The sequence below is a fragment of the Bubalus bubalis genome, chromosome 11, assembly GCF_019923935.1.
Source record: "Bubalus bubalis isolate 160015118507 breed Murrah chromosome 11, NDDB_SH_1, whole genome shotgun sequence".
Lineage (NCBI taxonomy): Eukaryota > Metazoa > Chordata > Mammalia > Artiodactyla > Bovidae > Bubalus > Bubalus bubalis.
In genome coordinates this window covers 27,120,788-27,140,002 of record NC_059167.1, presented here as the reverse complement: position 1 = coordinate 27,140,002, position 19,215 = coordinate 27,120,788, and the positions used below count along the sequence as shown (strand labels likewise).

Genomic DNA, 19,215 nt, shown 5'->3' with positions numbered 1-19,215 from the left:
TTTTGGAAAAGACTTTCCAAATGTGTTATTGCCAAAGTGTTTCACTCAGTTATAACATATGCCTGACTCCTGAAGATACTTAGTTTTGTATCTCCCAGGACTCTGTCAAAAATCAAGTGACTGGGGAAAATTCAAAGCTCTTTTAGTTGCTAAATATTTTCAGTAGCAATCACAGGTACCAGAAAATAAGGTATAAAATAAAAATATATTTTCTATTGACATTGTGTGTTTTAGGAAGAGTTACAAGTCCATGAACAAAAACCTTCAGAATTTTCTAAAAGAGTGGCTAAAATACAGTTCCTGCTTCAAAGCAGTGAAATACCTCTTGAATTACAGGTAAGAGAATTTTTGTTTAAAAGTTGCAATTAAAAATGCTCTCTATCCTCTATAGCAACATTTATAAACCAGAATTCTAAAACTTAAACCTAAAATAAAAACGGTCATTATTTGATTCACCTTTATTCATGTCCAACCAAATTTTTAACAGCATAATTTATTATATTTGTTCCAATTTAGAATTAATAATTTTTTGCATTGTTTTATTCTCAATTCACTTATTTCACGGACCTCTTGTGTGGAAGGGGAGATGTTACTGTGCTCCCATGAAAAGTAACAAGGGTTTCCTCATAAGTGTTCTTGGGCATAGGATGGAGTCATATGGCTCAATGATTCCAAGTTTATTAGTTGCTAGACAGGGAAACAGAGAGATTGCCCCAACTGGGGTTTTCTGTTGTATGGAGAGATTTGTTAGACTTTTACTTAAATAAAAATGCAAAAATGCTTGAACATGAGCTCTGGAGTCAAACTTTCTGGGGTAAGGCCTTGCTCTGCCACCTGCCAACTTTGTGGTCTTGGGCAAGTTGCTTATCCTTTTCAAGCCTGAATTTTGTATATAAAATACTTACCTTGTTGTACAACAGAAACCAACACGATATTGTAAAGCAATTATCCTCCAATTAAAATTAAAAAAAATTTTTAAACTATAATGAGATAACACTATACACCCACTAGAGTTACTGATATTAAAAAGAGTTGGTAAAGAATCCGCCTGTCACGTGGTAGACCTGGGTTCGATCCCTGAGTTGAGATCCCCTGGAAAAGGGAATGGGCACCCACTCCGGTATTCTGGCCTGGAGAATTCCATGGACTGTATAGTCCGTGGGGTTGCAAATAGTCAGACGCTGATTGAGCAACTTTCACTTTCACCAATTAGTGAGGCCAAAGAGCAAATGGATCTCATATCATTTGTAAAAGTAAAAATGATAAACCCCTTTGAAAATTATTTGGCAATCTTATAACATTAAATATATATATCATCAAAATAAATGATGTGAGGATATTAATAGCCACTTATTGAGAGTCTAACTGAACTACTTTATAATATTGTTCCTTCCATGTGTATTTTGTGTGGCCAAGCAGCCTGCAGGGACCTTGAACTGACACCAGCCCCTCCTGAAGGGGCATGCCCTACATAACAGCCTGCAGGGTCACAAGTAAGTTCCTGATATGACTCCCTTAATGACCTTGTAATAAGCCCAAGCCTTCCCTTTGCATTTCGATAAGACATCCTCCCTCCGTCCCTGCCCCACTACCCCAGGAAATGTTAGTCGTCAGTCATGTTGGACTCCTTGTGACCCCATGGACAGCCTGCCAGGCTCTTTTGTCCATGGGATTCTCCAGGCAAGGATGCTGGAGTGGGTTGCCATTTCCTTCTCCAGGGGATCTTCCCAACTGGGACAGGATCCAACGGGGGCTTCCCGCATTGCAGGCAAATTCTTTATCATCTGAGCCACCAGGGAAACCCAATATTCTTTTTGGTTTGACCAGCCTTAGCTTGGGAATCCCAAGGCACTCCACCCTAATAAAGGCACACATATGTGTGCCCCACGTCCTGCCACACTCTGTCTACCTGCACCCAAACTTGATGTCTCCACGGGGCCACTCAGGGCAACTGCGAGTAATAGACTTCTCTCTCTCACGTTCCCTCTCAGTTTCTTGTTGAACTTTGGCTCACCATCTGATACGCTGGGCCTCTATGTAACAAATGTTAATTTAACAGTTACAACACCTCCATATCCACAATAGCTAAAAACTGAAACAACCTAAATGTCCAACAACTGGAAAATAAGTAAGCAAATTGTGTTATATTCACATGTACCACATATATTGCTGGAATACTTCTCAGCAATAAAAAGGAATGAATTACTGAACTGCACAGTGTGGTTGAATCTCTAAATACTATGTTGAGCAAAAGAAGTCAGGCCCCCCCAAAAATGCGTGATATATGATTTCATCTATATGACGTTTGAGAATAGACAAAATTGATCTGTGGTGATAGATATCAGAAAATGATTCCTGAGGGCAGGAAGAGGAGGAGATTGCCTGAGAAAACAGCACAGGGAGTGTTCTATGGTGGCAGAAATGTTTTATACACTGATTGTTGTTGTTTGAAATGGATGTATACATTTACCAAAATCCAGGAAATAATATATGTATATTTTGTGCATTTCAGAGTATATAAATTAAATGTCAATAAAACTAAAAAAAATAAATAAATAAATAAAATAAAATACTTACCATGATTCTGTGTACATAATAAACAGTAAATGCTGGCTACTTACTTTTTTATATATGTTTTAATATTAGTTTCCAATGAGCACCATGAGATAGTACCTCAACTGGTATGCTAAATAAAACTTGTTTCAAGGGGAAGAATTCAGTTACTCTCTTAGAAAAAAATTAGAATGTCAATTTCAGTTTTTCATGTTACTCTTTTTTTTTTAACAGCAGTATTTAAACTGTTGTATCATCATGCAGAACAAGGGAAAAATCAGAAAGAGAGAGGTGATTTCACATTGAAATGAACAAAGTTTCAACTCATTCTTCAGCAATGTAGTTGTCTTAAAATCTAGTTAAATCAAATCCTTGACAGTACTTCATATGTTTCATAATTTCAGGTGATGGAGTCTTCTATTTTGAACAAGATAGACCGTGTGAAAATGCGTTTAACGGGAGGATCCAACTGTGGGGCAATCAGCGGCAGCACAGCTGAGCTAAGGGAAGATCTTGACCAGGCCAAGACCCGGATTGGAATGACTGAGTCTCTCTTAAATGCCTTGTCGCCTTCCGACAGCTTGGAGATCTTTACTAAACTCGAGGTACTTCCTGGCTACTTCTCTTCTGTGGCTCAGATTTATTTTCACACTCATTTCTGGTGGTCTTATCCTTTTGAAATTAAAACAATTAATTATTTTAAAAAATGAAAGCTTGGGGAGAAAAGTCAAAAAAACAATTTGTATATGTTTCACCTTTTAATTGGAGAAGGAAATGGCAACCCTCTCCAGTGTTCTTGCCTGAAGAATACCATGGACAGAGGACCCTGGTAGGCTACAGTCCATATTAAATATCAAATAATTATTGCCCACAAAGGAATTAAAAGGTGAGTGAGTTAGTGAAAGTTGCTGAGTTCTGTCTGACTTTCTGATCCCATGGACTGTAGTTCATCAGGGTCCTCTCTCCATTGAATTCTTTGGGCAAGAACACTGGAGTGGGTTGCCATTTCCTTCTCTAGTTAAAAGGTGAAACTGTAAAATACATAATTGTAAAATACATTTATAAAATACATTTATAAATACACCACATTTATTGGTGGCTCAGATGGTAAAGAATCTGACTGCAATGTGGGAGACCTGGGTTCAATCCCTGGGTTGGGAAGATCCCCTGGAGAAGGAAATGGCTTCCTGTCTGGAGAATCCCATGGACAGAGGAGCCTGGTAGGCTATAGTTCATGGGGTCACGAAAGTCAGACTCAACTGAGTGACTAAGCACATACATTTATTATCTAAGAGAAAGCAGATCTACCCAGTAAAAAATTATCTAGGTTTTAATAGAAACAATGGATACCTAATATTCTGTGTGTAAACTGAGCCCATTTTAAGTACTGGTTGTTTGTTTGTTTATATATTTAGGAGATTCAACAACAAATTCTACAGCAGAAGCACAGTATGATATTACTTGAGAATCAAATAGGTTGTCTGACTCCTGAACTCTCTGAATTAAAAAAGCAATATGAAAGTGTCAGTGATTTATTTAATACCAAAAAAAGTGTTTTGCAAGATCACTTTTCTAAGTTACTGAATGGTGAGTGCAATGCTTCCTTATTGTTTCTGGGAATATTGAAAAGTGAATAGGTACTGTGAACACAAGGGCTAATTAATCTAAGCTTCACTTAGAGATGATGGTTGTATAGAGCCTATTTAAGGAAATAATATTCAGATAAATCTTTTGGGAGCCAACACTCACTGATGTATGCCTATTGTAAAAGACATGTCTTTTGTTCAAGTCCCAGATCTTTATTTCATGAAGGAGTGGCACCTGGGTCCTAGTGTTTGACCTGCTCACTGTGGTCAGAGTCTGGGGACATGCCTGCGAGCAGGCTGCCCCTGTAGGTTTCCGTATGGGTCTTGTATGATTGGAAAGGAGGTTTGGTATAGAAAATATGCCACAATTACTGTGTAGGTTCTTTTAACCCTCAAAATTAGGTTTTAGTTTATTATCATTTCACAGTGACTTGTACCTATGGCATGGGGAGCAAGTTTCAGAATCTCTTAATTTAACAAGGTAGGTGATGTCATCTTTGAATAAATACGGCTTCCTTTGTTTTTTCCTACAGATCAGTGCAAGAACTTTAATGACTGGTTTGGCAGCATTAAAATGAACCTTAAGGAGTGTTTTGAACCATCAGAAACAAAAAAGTGTGTGGAACAAAAACTACAAAAACTTTCTGTAAGAATACATATATAAATTTCATTCAAAATTTATCAAAATTAAAACACTGGAGGCAGAACTGTATATAAGGAGATAGGATAATAGTTATTTTGACTTAGTAATTTCCCTACATAAGGGTAATATTTACAAAAAAAATCTGACCTTTTCTCAAATATTTTAATATACTGCTGATGGGAGTGGAGTGGAAGGTAGCCTGAGATAAGAGGCATTAATAGGGCATTTAAAATGTGTATGGCACCCTCAATTCTTGATCACTTTATGGTAGATTATCAAGTATTTTAGGTGATAAGTTATGCTCTCCAGCTTATTGATGGCATTAAATGTTCCCAGTATATTTCTTGCTTTGATGATAACCATTCTTTATTGACAGAATCATTTTTCTTCTCTTTTTTTCATTTAGAGTTCTAACTTTTTTCTTTTCTTTAAATTTGCTCATTCCATGGGTCTCAGCAATTGATACTCAAACCTTGAAACCCAGACATTGAAATAAAATTCTGATTTTGACAAAGTTAAGTAGAAAATAGGCTGCCTGGTTTTACATATTGGTTGCCAGAAAGGCTCAAATATTTAGGAGAAGTTGAACAGAATGTGGCTTTCCCGATCTGACTCCCACTGACCCACACGGTGGCATCATTTTGCTTGATGTGATTCCTGGAAAGTCAGATGCAAACACCAATGTGCACACACAGTCTAGAACTAATATAAATCATCTTTTGATCATTTGCCATTGGAGTTAGCTGTATCTTTGTAGCTCTTCTTTTACAGAGGAAGTTATGAAGATGGCTTGTCTGTGTACTATCTTGGAAAAGTATCACTGGGGTGACAGGGACCACACTGAGGCTTGCCTGTAGGATATAATTCAGTTTTTGTCTTTCTTAAGGATTTCTTGACTCTTGAAGGAAGAGGCAGTGAAATACAGCAAGTGGGAACTGTACTGAATCATGTGAAAAAACATCTGCCCAAAGCACCTGTTAAGAAGCTTAACAGTTGGATCGTAAGTCAAGAAGTTGAATTAGAAAAAATGGAGTCCATATGCCAGGCACGAGCAAAGGAGCTTGAAGAGTGCTTGCAGCAGCTACTGAGGTAGGAAATAAAGGTGATCTTTCATAGTAAACTTACTATGAAAGTTTACTTATGTAAAATCTTCATATGTACTCTGCCTCAGTACAGCTAGCAGTGAGATATATATACACATGAATTTCAAAAATAAAATATATACTTTCAAACCCATGTTTGACACTGGGGATACAGAGGTTTGGAGAATTCTTCAAATTATGGCAAAGGTTCAAGGGAGAGCCCCCAAATATTTTCTGTTTGTTTCTTATTTTTTATGATATATCTCGTGCTCATGCTCATCGCTAAGTCATGTTCGACTCTTTGTGACCCCGGGGACTGTAGCCGCCAGGCTCCTCTGTCCATGGAATTCTCCAGGCATGAATACTAGAGTGTGTTACCATTTTCTCCTCTAGGGGATCTTCCCGACCCAGGGATCAAACCCAAGTCTCCTGCATCGGCAAGCAGATTCTTTACCACTCAGCTACCTGGGAAGCTTATGATATATATTTATGGCTTATTAGAACTCCACTATAATACATGCTATTATTATTCAGATTTTAATGTTATAATTTTCTTTCTAAATTTGTTATTTGTAACATTATTTTGTAAATAATGTTACAAAATTTTTTGTAAAGAATAAGAAAAAAATGTAAAAAACCTGGTTGGCTTACAAGATTTGTGCCAACGTTTTCTTCAGATAGACACTTTTTGCTGATTTCATATTTTAACATGTGTGATGTTGTTTTAGACTCCAGAATGACTACAGAAACCTGAGTAAGTGGTTGACTAATCAAGAAGAAATATGGAAAGAAATGGAAGGAACACAAGAGAAAACTGAGCTATTTTGCCAAGCTCTAGCTAGAAAGAGGTATAGCTGATCTTGCACAAAATGTGTTTCTTGGGGATATGGTTTCTGAAGGTGTGTCATGGCTCCTATAATCTTCCAATGATATTTGGAATTTACAGGGAACAATTCGAATCAATGGCCCAGTTGAACAACTCTGTGAAGCAATATGGGATTACTGAGGAAGAAGAAATAGTAATGGAATCAACACATTTGATTGATAGATACCAGACATTATTGAGACAAATATGTGCAACTGACAAAGAGGATAAGTTACCTCCTGCTGAAGACCAGAGTTTTAATGATCTTGCACATGATGTAATTCATTGGATAACAGGGATTAAAGAATCCCTTATGGTTTTGAATTCATCTGAAGGCAAAATGCCACTTGAGGAAAGAATCCATAAAATAAAGGTATAACTGTGGAAACTAAATGTCAGAGGTCAGGATGAACTCCAATTTTAAAAAGATTTAGAGGAAAATTGCAAATATTTGTTTGTTAATGGAAAAATAGGATCAGTGTGGATTGGGTGAGAAATTCAGATGACAGCTTACAAAAGAGAAGGGCTGTGACGGATCTAAAATTATTTTAATGCATATAGAAAGGAAAGGTATATCCTCTCTTTGTGAGAGCAGTGCCCAGTTATTATCCAACTTCACTGAGTGCAGATATGAAATAAAGACTATAAATTAGAACTGCAGCAGGTAGGAGTTTGCTAGGATGTTAAACGAATAGATGTCAGTACATCAGAGGCACTGGCAATGTCAAAGTCAGGGCTGGAGAGGAGCTCATTTTCAGAGTGGATATGTACGGTTCCTAAAGGGTATTAGATCCTGAGTGGGTTGAGTGTTTCCTGGTTTATCAGATACTAACTGTGGAGGAAGATAATGGTCAAGTTTCAAGGGTTAGTTTGACGTACAGAAGCAGTCAGAATTGTTTGGGATCACATCTGAAAGGTTTTCCAGAGAAGGTGAATCTGAAGTAGTGTTTCCAAGAAGAGAAGAACTTGATTGTTTAGGGCAAAAGAGGAAAATCAAAGTCCCGGGAATGAGAATTAATTATGTTGTGCTGGAGAAACAGGAGTTGGCCTGTGACACTGAGCATTTTCCTGTAGGAAACCGGAAACCCACTCTTAGATGTATAAAGACGTCTTGTTCAGGTTGTTACCCCAACTTTTTATTTATAAATAATGGTGCAGGTTGGAAGGAGGATTTTCCAGGGATTTTTTTTTTGTACATAATTTCTTTGAGTGCAATTGAGAATTGAGAGGAGAGTAGGTAATGTGACAGATGTTTACTGAGAAGCAGTTCTATGCAGTGTGAAGGATATCTTTGTGCTTGGGGCATATGTAAAAGTGAAAGGGAAATTTTGAAATCTACTCTGCAGTTAGAATCTCTGAATGATGTTTATGAGTAAAAAGATATCATATGTAATCCCCAAGTAGTATGAATGAGATTTTAAGATCATTTTTATTTAATTTAGGAAATCATTTTACTAAAACCTGAAGGGGATGCTAAAATACAGGCCATCACGAGTCAGGCTGAGAGCAGCAAGGCTCCAGTGGTTCCAAAGACCCTCACTGATATCAAGAACCAGTGGGACAACACACTCCATTTGGCCAACACATATCTAAGGTAAAGGGCATGCCTTCACCATTTTCATGATTTTTCATTGCACAGGGAAGCCATAACAAGTATGTTTTGTCTGCCTTCTGGATGTAGATATAATATATCTGTTGGAGAGAAAGTAATGTCAGGGACAACCACAGTGTTGAGGCAGAAATAGAGACTAGTTCTCTGGATCAGATATGAAACACGCTGTAATAACTTCTTGTTTACTTTGACTGGTGCATCAACCCACCATTGGTAACAAATTAACATTGTCTATCATTCCACCTTCAATAAAGTCCTTCTGTACCAAACCTCCTGCCCCCAGACAACCTCAGTGTTTACATTACTGTAGGATAGTTTATGCTTTTAAATATATATGCTATGAGAAACATTTATAAATGTCTGAATTAAATGAACATAATTCTGGTGAAAATTCTTAACTCCTTTCACATCAAATCAAATCATGAGACGTTTAATGTTCAGTGGAAATGTAAATTTCATATTTTTATAACGAAGCAGTCAGATCAAAATTAAAATCAAGCTGTAGGAAGCATAAGCTAGTTAGTTGGCCAATATACTGCATGCTTATTTGTTTTACTTAAATGAAAAAAAAAACACAGAATAATTATATTTAAACATAATAAAAACTGGACTAGTTTGAAATCTAAATTATTAAACATTTGTCCTCAGATCAAATTATATAATGGAAACAATAGTTATTTAAAATCGTACTACAACTAATTTTTATCTTGATTTCTGAGTTAAACTTAGGGCCATTTAGAATGTTACAATGCCAAAGAAGTCTCTGGGAATAATGTACAGTAGTGTTATTTTAATGCTTTTTATACTAATGCATGTTGTATTATATGATGCAAAATGCTGTTTTGTTTTGCTGTGTCATTTCATTTATAAACTATTTTGTAAAATTTAGCCATCAGGAAAAGCTTCTACTAGAAGGCGAGAAGTATTTGCAAAGTAAGGAGGATCTGAGATTAATGCTCACAGAACTAAAAAAGAAACAAGAAGTGGGCTTTGCTCTGCAGCCTGGTTTGCAGGAGAAGAAAGCTCAATTAAAAATTTATAAGAAGTTCCTCCAGAAAGCACAGGATTTGACATTCTTACTAGAGGAGTTAAAATCTCAAGGAAATTACCTCTTAGAGTGCACTAAAAATCCCAACTTTAGTGAAGAACCATGGCTGGAAATCAAGCATCTACACGAGAGTCTTCTTCAACAACTGCAGGTGAAATGCTCAAAACAAAACTTTAAGTGATTGTCCTCAGTATGCTTAATTATGTACTATTTGTGTATGGGACCATTTTTTTGGTTCTTTTGGAAAATCTAAAGCTTTTAAAAATTTATCATTTTTAGATACAAATGCTAGCTCCACAAAATGGAGGAATCAATTTGGTCAGTTTTGCTAGAGAAATCTAGTGTGTATTATTTGATGATAGTGTTATCTCCTTTTGTCAAAGTCCTCCTCTTCAGGGATTGGAAGGTTTAAAATTTTTTTTCCAGGCCCTCAGCAGTGAAAATGTGGAGTCCTAACCACTGGACTGCCAGGGAATTCACTTAGGCATTTTTATGTAAGAGATAGTGTCAAAATTGCCCATGTAGCATCCATCTATCCATCCATCAGTCTACCATTGCATTCACCCATCTATCCATCCACACATCCATCCATCATCTATTGTGATAGTTGTATCCATTATTCTGTATAAACTTTATCAGGTTTCTCCCTTGAGTTTTTCCACATGATCCACAATAAAAGAATTAAGAAGTAAAATGTCATTTTGTCATGAAGCATAGTATTATCTTAAGAGAATTATTTATATTCTTTGCACATGGAAAGTTGGATTCAGTGTAAGGATTACCTGGATTGGAAATCTCACTTATACAGATAGCAGGAGTTGTGCAGAGGTGAAGATTATGCTCACTTGGCTGTAAGTTATTTAATTGCTGCTTTTCTGATCAGGTGTGGTCACCTTATTTTCTTACTCCAGGAAGAGAACTTGAAAGTGGTTTTGCTCTTGAGTTAGGATTACTTTTTCCCAACTTTGGGGTTTGATTCTTAGGAAAGGAATCTGAGGTTAGGTTGATTTCACATAGTCTTATTTCTGAGAAGGGTAATCGAGGGAGCTGCTTTATTATGGATGTTTGTGATTTGGTGATATAATTTGTAGCCATTTCATTTTGTAAACCTCTGACAAGTTGTTTTCGGGAGTGAAATGAAAGCAAAGAAACGTGGGGTGGGGAACAAATAAATATCTCAACACTAAAAATTTTACTTAAGAACTCTGGATGATTTATGGTCTTATTTCTGTTTCAAGATGAACCCTCATAAAATAAATATTTATGAACAATTTAATCATTTTCTGAGTGAGATAATTCAGAGATCTAATTCATACATTGTCAATGTTTTATTTTTAGGATTCTGTGCAGAAACTAGAAGGTCATGTTCAAGAACACGACTCTTACCAGCTTTGCGTCACAGACCTAAACACTGCATTGGACTATATCGCTAAGGAATTTGTCTGTTTTTCTGATAGGCCTATGGATGAAAGAGCAGTTGAGGAAAAACTGCAGAAACTGCAGGTATTAAGCAATATCCAGAAATGAGAGGCATTTAAAAAAACCAGTATTAAACACAACTTGACAAATTAGTGTCCTTGATCAGAAATTCAAATGCTGAAAGAAAAGAAATAAAAAAAGAAAAATTAAAATGCTGAAAATGCTGTTCAGATGACTATTGGATAAAGTCCTATCTGGTCATGAAAAGTGGGAATGTTCTTCATTAGTGAGCAAATCCATTTATAACTTGAGTTGGACAGTACTCAGCCCTCTGGACCCTCAGAGATAATTCCACTCATGACCGGTCAGCAGCTGCTGGAGATCTCTATCTTAGAGAAAAGTGCAGTGATTCTAGGAGATAACCAGGTGATCAAATGGTGTACCTAACGCAATAAGGCCGAAGGGGAAATGGTTCAATTTTGCAGTCTTCAACACGGGTGGATGGGAGTTGTGTAATTTTCACCTTATTTATTTTCATATTCATGGACTACCTTAGAGTTCTCTGCAGATGGAGAGCTTTTAAAATTCCCACCCTCACCACTTCAACAACCCCTCACCTTACACAGTAAGCATTGCAGCTCTTTACCCGCATTCTCAAAACACATGCCTTAGAAGCTCACTGTTTGCACAGCCAACAAATGCGGTGTCCTCTGGAAGGAAACAGTAAAGCACGTTCTTTACTTTTCTATGCTGCTTTCACAGTCCTTTGGAGATTGCATGGGGTGAGTCTCAGGAAGCCCTAGTGCCTTGAATTTGGGAATTTCTGATCTCTTCTTTTTAGGAACTTGGGAATCAAGCAAGACTCCCCCTTCAGAATAGCTTGACACTGTCACAAGGCTACCTCCCTCTCCCTCTTTTTTTGGCCATGTGGCATGCGGGATCTTAGTTTCCAACCCTCAGGGATTGATCCTGAGCCCACCTGCAGTGGAAATGCAGAGTCTTTACCACTGGACCACCAGGGAAATCCTACCTCCGTTTTTAACAGTGATAATTTGACAAATGTTGAGTGTCATCGTGTCCAAGCCCCTGTTTGGGCACCTCAGATACTGAGAAAAGTATAAGACATGAGCTATAGTTGGAAGGAATCTCAGAAACTATCAAGTTCGGATTCCTCATTTTATATATGATGAGCTAAATGACAGAGTGGGGGCTACTTCTTGGGTCTTCTGACCCCACTAGACTTCTGTACTTGGGTGTCTCCTAGTTATTTGTGGTTCAGCATGTCCAGAAAATAACTCGTCATCTCCTTCCTTTTCTCCATACCCCGACTCCTTCCATTGAGCCTGCTTCTTCTCCTTTGATTCTGAGTATCTACACCATCTCTCTAGGCTGCGGGTCAGAAACCTGGATATCCTTTCTTAGGCTGCCCAGCCTAGAGGGACATCAAGAGTTGTCTCTTTCATCTCTGGGTTACCTCTACAATTGGTCCCTCTGCTGTTACCCCCATGGCCTCTGCTTTAGAGCAGACCCTCATCTCACAGATGCCTGTTTGTTAGATGTCTGGATAGGCTCCCTGCCTGCAGTGTCACCCTGGCTGGTGCAACTTGCCCATGGCCACCTTGTATCCAAAATGCAATCTGGATCTCCCTTCTTCCAGCTGAAAATGTTTCAATGACCTGTGCATATTTGTTAGCATACACCTTTCCACATTCTATTACAATTATTTACTTCTGTGTCACTCTCACTAGGCTATAGGATTGTGAAGGGACTATATTTTACTCATCTATGTAATTTTAAAACTTGACCATATTACTCGCATGAATGAATGAATACTTACTGTGTAGTCCATTAGAACAGTGAGTAATAAATACAGCATAGTTCACCTAGTAACTTTTAGGCTTATTCTGTTTCAGTAGTAATATCCATACCTGCTATAATTTATCAAATTCCTTTTGAGTCTGGAGATCTCAAATTAGCCTCATTCATTTAAGCATTTAGTAAATATTGATTGAGTTCCTACTATATTTAAGATATTGCATTTGATTGATTTAAGCTATGCTCTGAATTTTAAATGTTAGCACTAGATTCATATAAGCACATACTAAATGATTTTATTCTTTTTAGGGCCTTGCACAAAGTAGGCACTTATTAGTGTTTTGGTTGTGTTTGATTTTAGTATTATTTATATGTTAATTAGTATCTTGAACAAAATATATACTCAACAAATATGTGTTGGCCATTTCCTATGTTCTAGGAATGGGTTGTGAACATTTTCTTCATTACTTTTTATAAATGTAATCTTATAGAATTTTCTGCTGCTGCTGCTGCTGCTAAGTCGCTTCAGTCGTGTCCGACTCTGTGCAGCCCCATAGATGGCAGCCCACCAGGCTCCCCCGTCCCTGGGATTCTCCAGGCAAGAACACTGGAGTGGGTTGCCATTTCCTTCTCCAATGCATGAAAGTGAAAAGTGAAAGGGAAGTTGCTCAGTCGTGTCTGACTCTTAGCGACCCCATGGACTGCAGCCTACCAGGCTCCTCCATCCATGGGATTTTCCAGGCAAGAGTACTGGAGTGGGGTGCCATCACCTTCTCCGATAAAATTTTTTAGTATCTTATAAAATCTATTGGGGAATTTGATCTGGGTCACTACATTAGTTTAAATTTTGCCCAAAGTTTCTTCTTTGTGATATGGGTTGATATGTTTCTTACAAAGCTTCCCACTAGTGAAGCAGAATACTCTATAATTTACAAAAGTCAACTAACTCTTGTGATAATTGAACAGTGATACTTTTGTGACAATCTTTTCTTTGCTCACAGGACCTAGAGAATAGTCTCCATTTACAAGATGGCCCATTAGAGAAGATTTTAACTTTAGCAAAATCCGTCAAGCAAAATACATCTTCAGCAGGACAGAAGACTATTAAAGATGATATAAAATCACTGAAGTGTAAACAAAAAGATTTGGAAAACAGACTTGAATCTGCTAAGCAGGAGATGGAAAACTGTCTCAACAGCATTCTCAAATCAAAATGCTCAACAGAAAAGAAAGCAAAGTTTCCTCTGCCAGGCAGAGAGGAGCAGGTCACTTCTGATGCACAGGAGTCCACTCAGGACTCAGCTGCAGTGGAAAAGTTGGAGGAAGACTGGGAAATCAATAAGGTTAGTGCTTGAGATTGCAGCTCTAAGACATCATGTCTGCGAATGAAGAGGTGTTGTTGGGCTCTGAAGAGAGGGTCATAAATCAAGCCTCCTGATTTCGTAATTAAACCCTCAATGTGCTGGCTATTTATGATGCTCACTTGTAAAAAGAGCCCTTAGAAAACTGTCCAGGATTTCAGCAGTGAAATATTACTGTTCATCTGTTAGAAATGTCAGTCATCAATTTAGGTTTATTATTCTCTCTGATATGTAATCAGATACAGTTTCTTGGGTCAAGAGCTCAAAAGCAAATTAGAGAAGGCAAAAGAAAATGCACTTTACCCATTTTCTAAGGGAAAAAAAAAATCTAACAGCTCTATTTTGGTGGGTCTTTTTTGTTGTTGTTGATTTCATAGTGAAATCAGAGACTGTATGGAAGGATAGCTGCCTTTCTTTATCTTCTTACATTAACCCTATACTGCAAATTCATTTTTAACTGTTGTCAGATCATTTAGTGTGAGAATAATGACATTCAGACTTCTGATCTTCCTGGGGAGAAGAAAGAAGAATATTGTTTTGTTTTCTTTCTAAACGTCCAAATGGGTATATTTCCCTGTGGCTTTTAAAGTGCTTTCTCATAGGTGAGAGACTGAAACGGAAAAGGCACAAAGAGCCTTCCAATAAACTGCACTTGAAAGAGTCTCCCTGTTTGGCAGCCTCTCGCAGTCCAGGGTCCATTGGGACAACAGCGAAAGTTAGCCCTTTCATTGTCAGCATTTTATGGAATACATGATACACGGGGATGAAGAGAATCTGCACTTCTGTTGTCTTCCAAGAGCAGAAATACATGGAGGGACTTCCCTGTGCTGGTCTAGTGGTTAAGAATCCACCTGCCAGTGCAGGGGAGCATGGTTTCAACCCCTAGTCTGGGAAGATTTCACATACCTTGGGGCGACTAAGCCCATGCAGCACAACTACTGAGCCGGTGCTCTAGAGCTGGCGAGCTCCAACTACTGAGCCCAAGAGCTGCAGCTATTGAAGCCCACATGCCCTAGAGCCTCTGCTCCGCAATAAGAGAAGCCTCTGCAATGAGAAGCTCACCCACCAGAAGAAGAGAGGAACCACCCCTGCTTCCACAACTACAGAAATCCCATGTGCAGCAACAAAGACCCAGTGCAGCCAAAAAAAGAGAGAAGAAATGCATGGAGGACTAGAGGAGCCAGATAGGGTTTCCTAAAATGAGAAACAAGGTAAAATGCCAATGGAACATGTCCCTGACATGAAGTCCCACGTGTTGGATCGAGCTAACAAAGTATGTCTTAAAAGCTTAGGGCCCTGTGATGAGACTCTTGAAGTTGTATCTGTAAAAGGAACTTTCTTAATGGTATTTAAAGAACTGTGAAAAGTAAAAAAGGAAAAATACTTGAGTACTTTTCTGTCCTAATACGTGACATTGATAAGTGGATTTGCTTAATAACTCCAAGTTTAGCTTCTCAGACCCATGTTGGCTGTGAACTACCCGAATTCAGCAGAGTATATTGAAAACTAAAGATCGCAACCCAATAATAAAAATTTTTGTTTATTAAGCTTTTACTCATTCTTGAATGATGAGCTATTGATAATTTATGCTACTTCATTAGAATGCTTTTTCCTTTTTAAGAGCGGATGAAGGGACTTAAGTCTTCAAATAATTTTCACAAGCCTGTACTAAAGGAAGCTAGTTTTAGTTTCTGGTAACACTTTTAACACTTTTTCCCCCCTCTATTGTAACATGAATCTTTTTTCTTTTTTTTAATATGGAAAGGCATTTTATTTCAAATATAGCAGAGTGTACATGTCAATCCCAAACTCCCAGTCTATCCCTACCCTCAATCCTGTCCACCTGGTAACCATAAGTTCATTCTCTACGTCTGTGAGTCTATTTATGTTCTGTAGATAAATTCATTTGTTTCATTTTATTTTAGAGTCCACATATAAATGATATATGGTTTTATCTTTCTCTGTCTAGTTACTTTATTTAGTATGACAGTCTCCAGGTCTATCTATGATGCTGTAAATAGCATTATTTCATTCTTTTTTTAAAATTTATTTTAATTGGAGGCTAATTACTTTACAATACTGTAGTGGTTTTTGCCATATATTGACATGAATCAGCCATGGGTGTACATGTGTTCCCCGTCCTGAACCCCCCTCCCACCTCCCTCCCCATCCTATCCCTCAGGGTCATCCCAGTGCACCAACCCTGAGCACCCTGTCTCATGCATCGAACCTCGACTGGTGATCTGTTTCACATATGATAGTATACATGTTTCAATACTATTCTCTCAAATCATCCCACCCTTGCCTTTTCGCACAGAGTCCAAAAGACTGTTATTTACATCTGTGTCTCTTTTGCTGTCTCGCATATAGGGTCATTGTTACCATCTTTCTAAATTCTGTGTATATGCATTAGTATACTGTATTGGTGTGTTTCTTTCTAACTTACTTTACTCTGTATAATAGGCTCCAATTTCATCCACCTCATTAGAACAGATTCAAATGCATTCTTTTTAATGGCTGAGTAATACTCCATTGTGTATATGTACCACAGCTTTCTTATCTGTTCATCTGCCGATGGACATCTAGGTTGCTTCCATGTCCTGGCTATGATAAACAGTGCTGCGATGAACACTGGGGTACATGTGTCTCTTTCAATTCTGGTTTCCTCGGTGTGTATGCCCAGCAGTGGGATTGCTGGGTCATATGGCAGTTCTATTTCCAGTTTTTTAAGGAATCTCCACACTGTTCTCCATAGTGGCTGTACTAGTTTGCATTCCCACCAACAGTGTAAGAGGGTTTCCTTTTCTCCACACCCTCTCCAGCATTTATTGTTTGTAGACTTTTGGATAGCAGCCATTCTGACTGGTGTGAGATTGTACCTCATTGTGGTTTTGATTTGCATTTCTCTGATAATGAGTGATGTTGAGGATCTTTTCATGTGTTTGTTAGCCATCTATATGTCTTCTTTCGAGAAATGTCTGTTTAGTTCTTTGGCCCATTTTTTGATTGGGTCGTTTATTTTTCTGGAATTGAGCTACAGGAGTTGCTTGTATTTTTTTGAGATTAATTCTTTGTCAGTTGCTTCGTTTGCTCTTATTTTCTCCCACTCTGAAGGCTGTCTTTTCACCTTGCTTATAGTTTCCTTCATTGTGCAAAAGCTTTTAATTTTAGTTAGGCCCCATTTGTTTATTTTTGCTTTTATTTCCATTACTCTGGGAGGTGGGTCATAGAGGATCCTGCTGTGATTTATGTCAGAGAGTGTTTTGCCTGTGTTTTCCTCTAGGAGTTTTATAGTCTCTGGTCTTACATTTAGATCTTTAATCCATTTTGAGTTTATTTTTGTGTATGGTGTTAGAAAGTGTTCTAGTTTCATTCTTTTTAATGGTTGGGTAAACTAAAAGATGCTTGCTCTTTGGAAGAAAAGCTATGACCAATCTAGGCAGCGTATTAAAAAGCAGAGACATTACTTTGCTGACAAAGGTCTGTCAAGTCAAAGCTATGGTTTTTCCAGCAGTCGTGTATGGATGTGAGAGTTGGACCATAAAGAAAGCTGAGTGCTGAAGAATTGATGCTTTTGAACTGTGGTGTTGGAGAAGAATCTTGCGAGTCCCTTGGACAGCACAGACATCAAACCAGTCAATCCTAAAGGAAGTCAGTCCTGAATATTCATTAGAAGAATTGAGACTGAATCTGAAGCTCCAATACTTTGGCCACCTGATGTGAAGAACTGACTCATTGGAGAAGACCCTGATGCTGGGAAAGATTGAGGGCAGGAGGAGAAGGGGATGACAGAAGATGAGATGGTTGGATGGCATCACTGACTAGATGGACATGAGTTTGAGCAAGCTCCGGGAGTTGATGGACAGGGAAGCCTGGCATGCTTCAGTCCATGGGGTCGCAAAGAATCGGACACAACTGAGCAACTGAACTGAATATTCCATTGTGTATATGTAACACCTCTTTTTTTAAAAAAAAAATTTTATTGGAACCTTTGGCCACCTGATGTGAAGAGCCAGTTCTTTGGGAAAGACCCTGATATTGGGAAAGACTGAATGCAAAATAAAAAGGGGGTGACAGAGAATGAGATAGTTAGATAACATCACCGAGTCAGCGGACATGAATTTGAGCAAACTCCAGGAGATAGTGGAAGACAGAGGAGCCTGATGTGCTATAGTCCATGGGGTCTCAAAGAGTTGGACAGAGCTTAGTGACAGAACAACAAATCTGAATTTTGTAATATTTTCTTACTTAGCCTCAATAAAGACATGTGGGCTTCCTTATAGCTCAGTTGGTAAAGAATCTGCCTGCAATGCAAGAGACACCGGTTCAGTTCCTGGGTCGGGAAGATCTGCTGGAGAAGGGATAGGCTACACACTCACATGTTCTTAGGCTTCCCTTGTGGCTCAGCTGGTAAAGAATCTGCCTTCAATGTGGGAGACCTGGGTTCGATCCCTGGATTGGGAAGATCCCCTGGAGAAGAGAAAGACTACCCAATCCAGTATTCTGGCTTGGAGAATTCCATGGACTCTATAGTCCATGGGGTTGCAGAGAGTCGGAAACGACTGACTGACTTTCACTCACTCACTCACTCAAGGGATATTTTAGATCCAGACCTTTGGCTGACTTTTTCTTTAATATCAAAAATGTTAATGCAGGCTTAGAGGCACAAGAAATTACAAAAGGCAGTCTGAAGGGTGTGGGTGCTTATGATCCAAGATCATACTCTATATTTTTACAGAGGTGAATTTCTAAAATTTTTTAAACATGAAAATACAAAACTGCCTTCCATCTCCCCCTTGCTATATAACTTAAATGGGGTTACAAATTAGGATATGATAAAAAGTGAGGTCTGAGTAATCTCTTAGGATTCTAGGTGTCGTAAAAGGAAATGATAAAAAGGAAATACAGGATAACAATACATTCTTCTCTTATTATTTTTCTAAAAACTCATAAAGCAACATTATAGCTTAACCAATATTGAATGATCTTTCTTGTCCCTTCCTTCCCAAATGTCAACCTTCATGGCGTAATTGCACCTAAAAAAACAAAACACCTTTTGTCTATGATTGCTTGTTGAATTTCTTTGTCGTTGGGTATAATTGTCAGTCAGTATGTATGAATCATTTTTTGTTCTTTTTAACATTTTCTGAGTGTTTATAATCTCCATATTTAAATGAACATGGATGATCATAGACATAAAACATGCAAGGCATCCAGCTGTAGCTGAGTGA

The 19,215-nt window shown here is 38.1% G+C and overlaps 1 protein-coding gene across 6 annotated transcripts in view; it reads left to right on the top strand.

The window, feature by feature from the left end:
* The window catches only part of SYNE2 (spectrin repeat containing nuclear envelope protein 2), a 328,786-nt gene that overhangs the window by 145,816 nt on the left and 163,755 nt on the right, over positions 1-19,215 (top strand). For all 6 annotated transcript variants that reach the window (XM_044924868.2, XM_044924865.2, XM_044924866.2 and 3 more), the window contains 11 exons: positions 235-336; positions 2,958-3,158; positions 3,969-4,140; positions 4,673-4,785; positions 5,669-5,871; positions 6,593-6,712; positions 6,811-7,102; positions 8,172-8,323; positions 9,231-9,540; positions 10,728-10,892; positions 13,625-13,966. In XM_044924868.2, the coding sequence (XP_044780803.2) occupies positions 235-336; positions 2,958-3,158; positions 3,969-4,140; positions 4,673-4,785; positions 5,669-5,871; positions 6,593-6,712; positions 6,811-7,102; positions 8,172-8,323; positions 9,231-9,540; positions 10,728-10,892; positions 13,625-13,966 (2,172 nt within the window). The remainder of the gene's footprint in view (positions 1-234; positions 337-2,957; positions 3,159-3,968; positions 4,141-4,672; positions 4,786-5,668; positions 5,872-6,592; positions 6,713-6,810; positions 7,103-8,171; positions 8,324-9,230; positions 9,541-10,727; positions 10,893-13,624; positions 13,967-19,215) is intronic.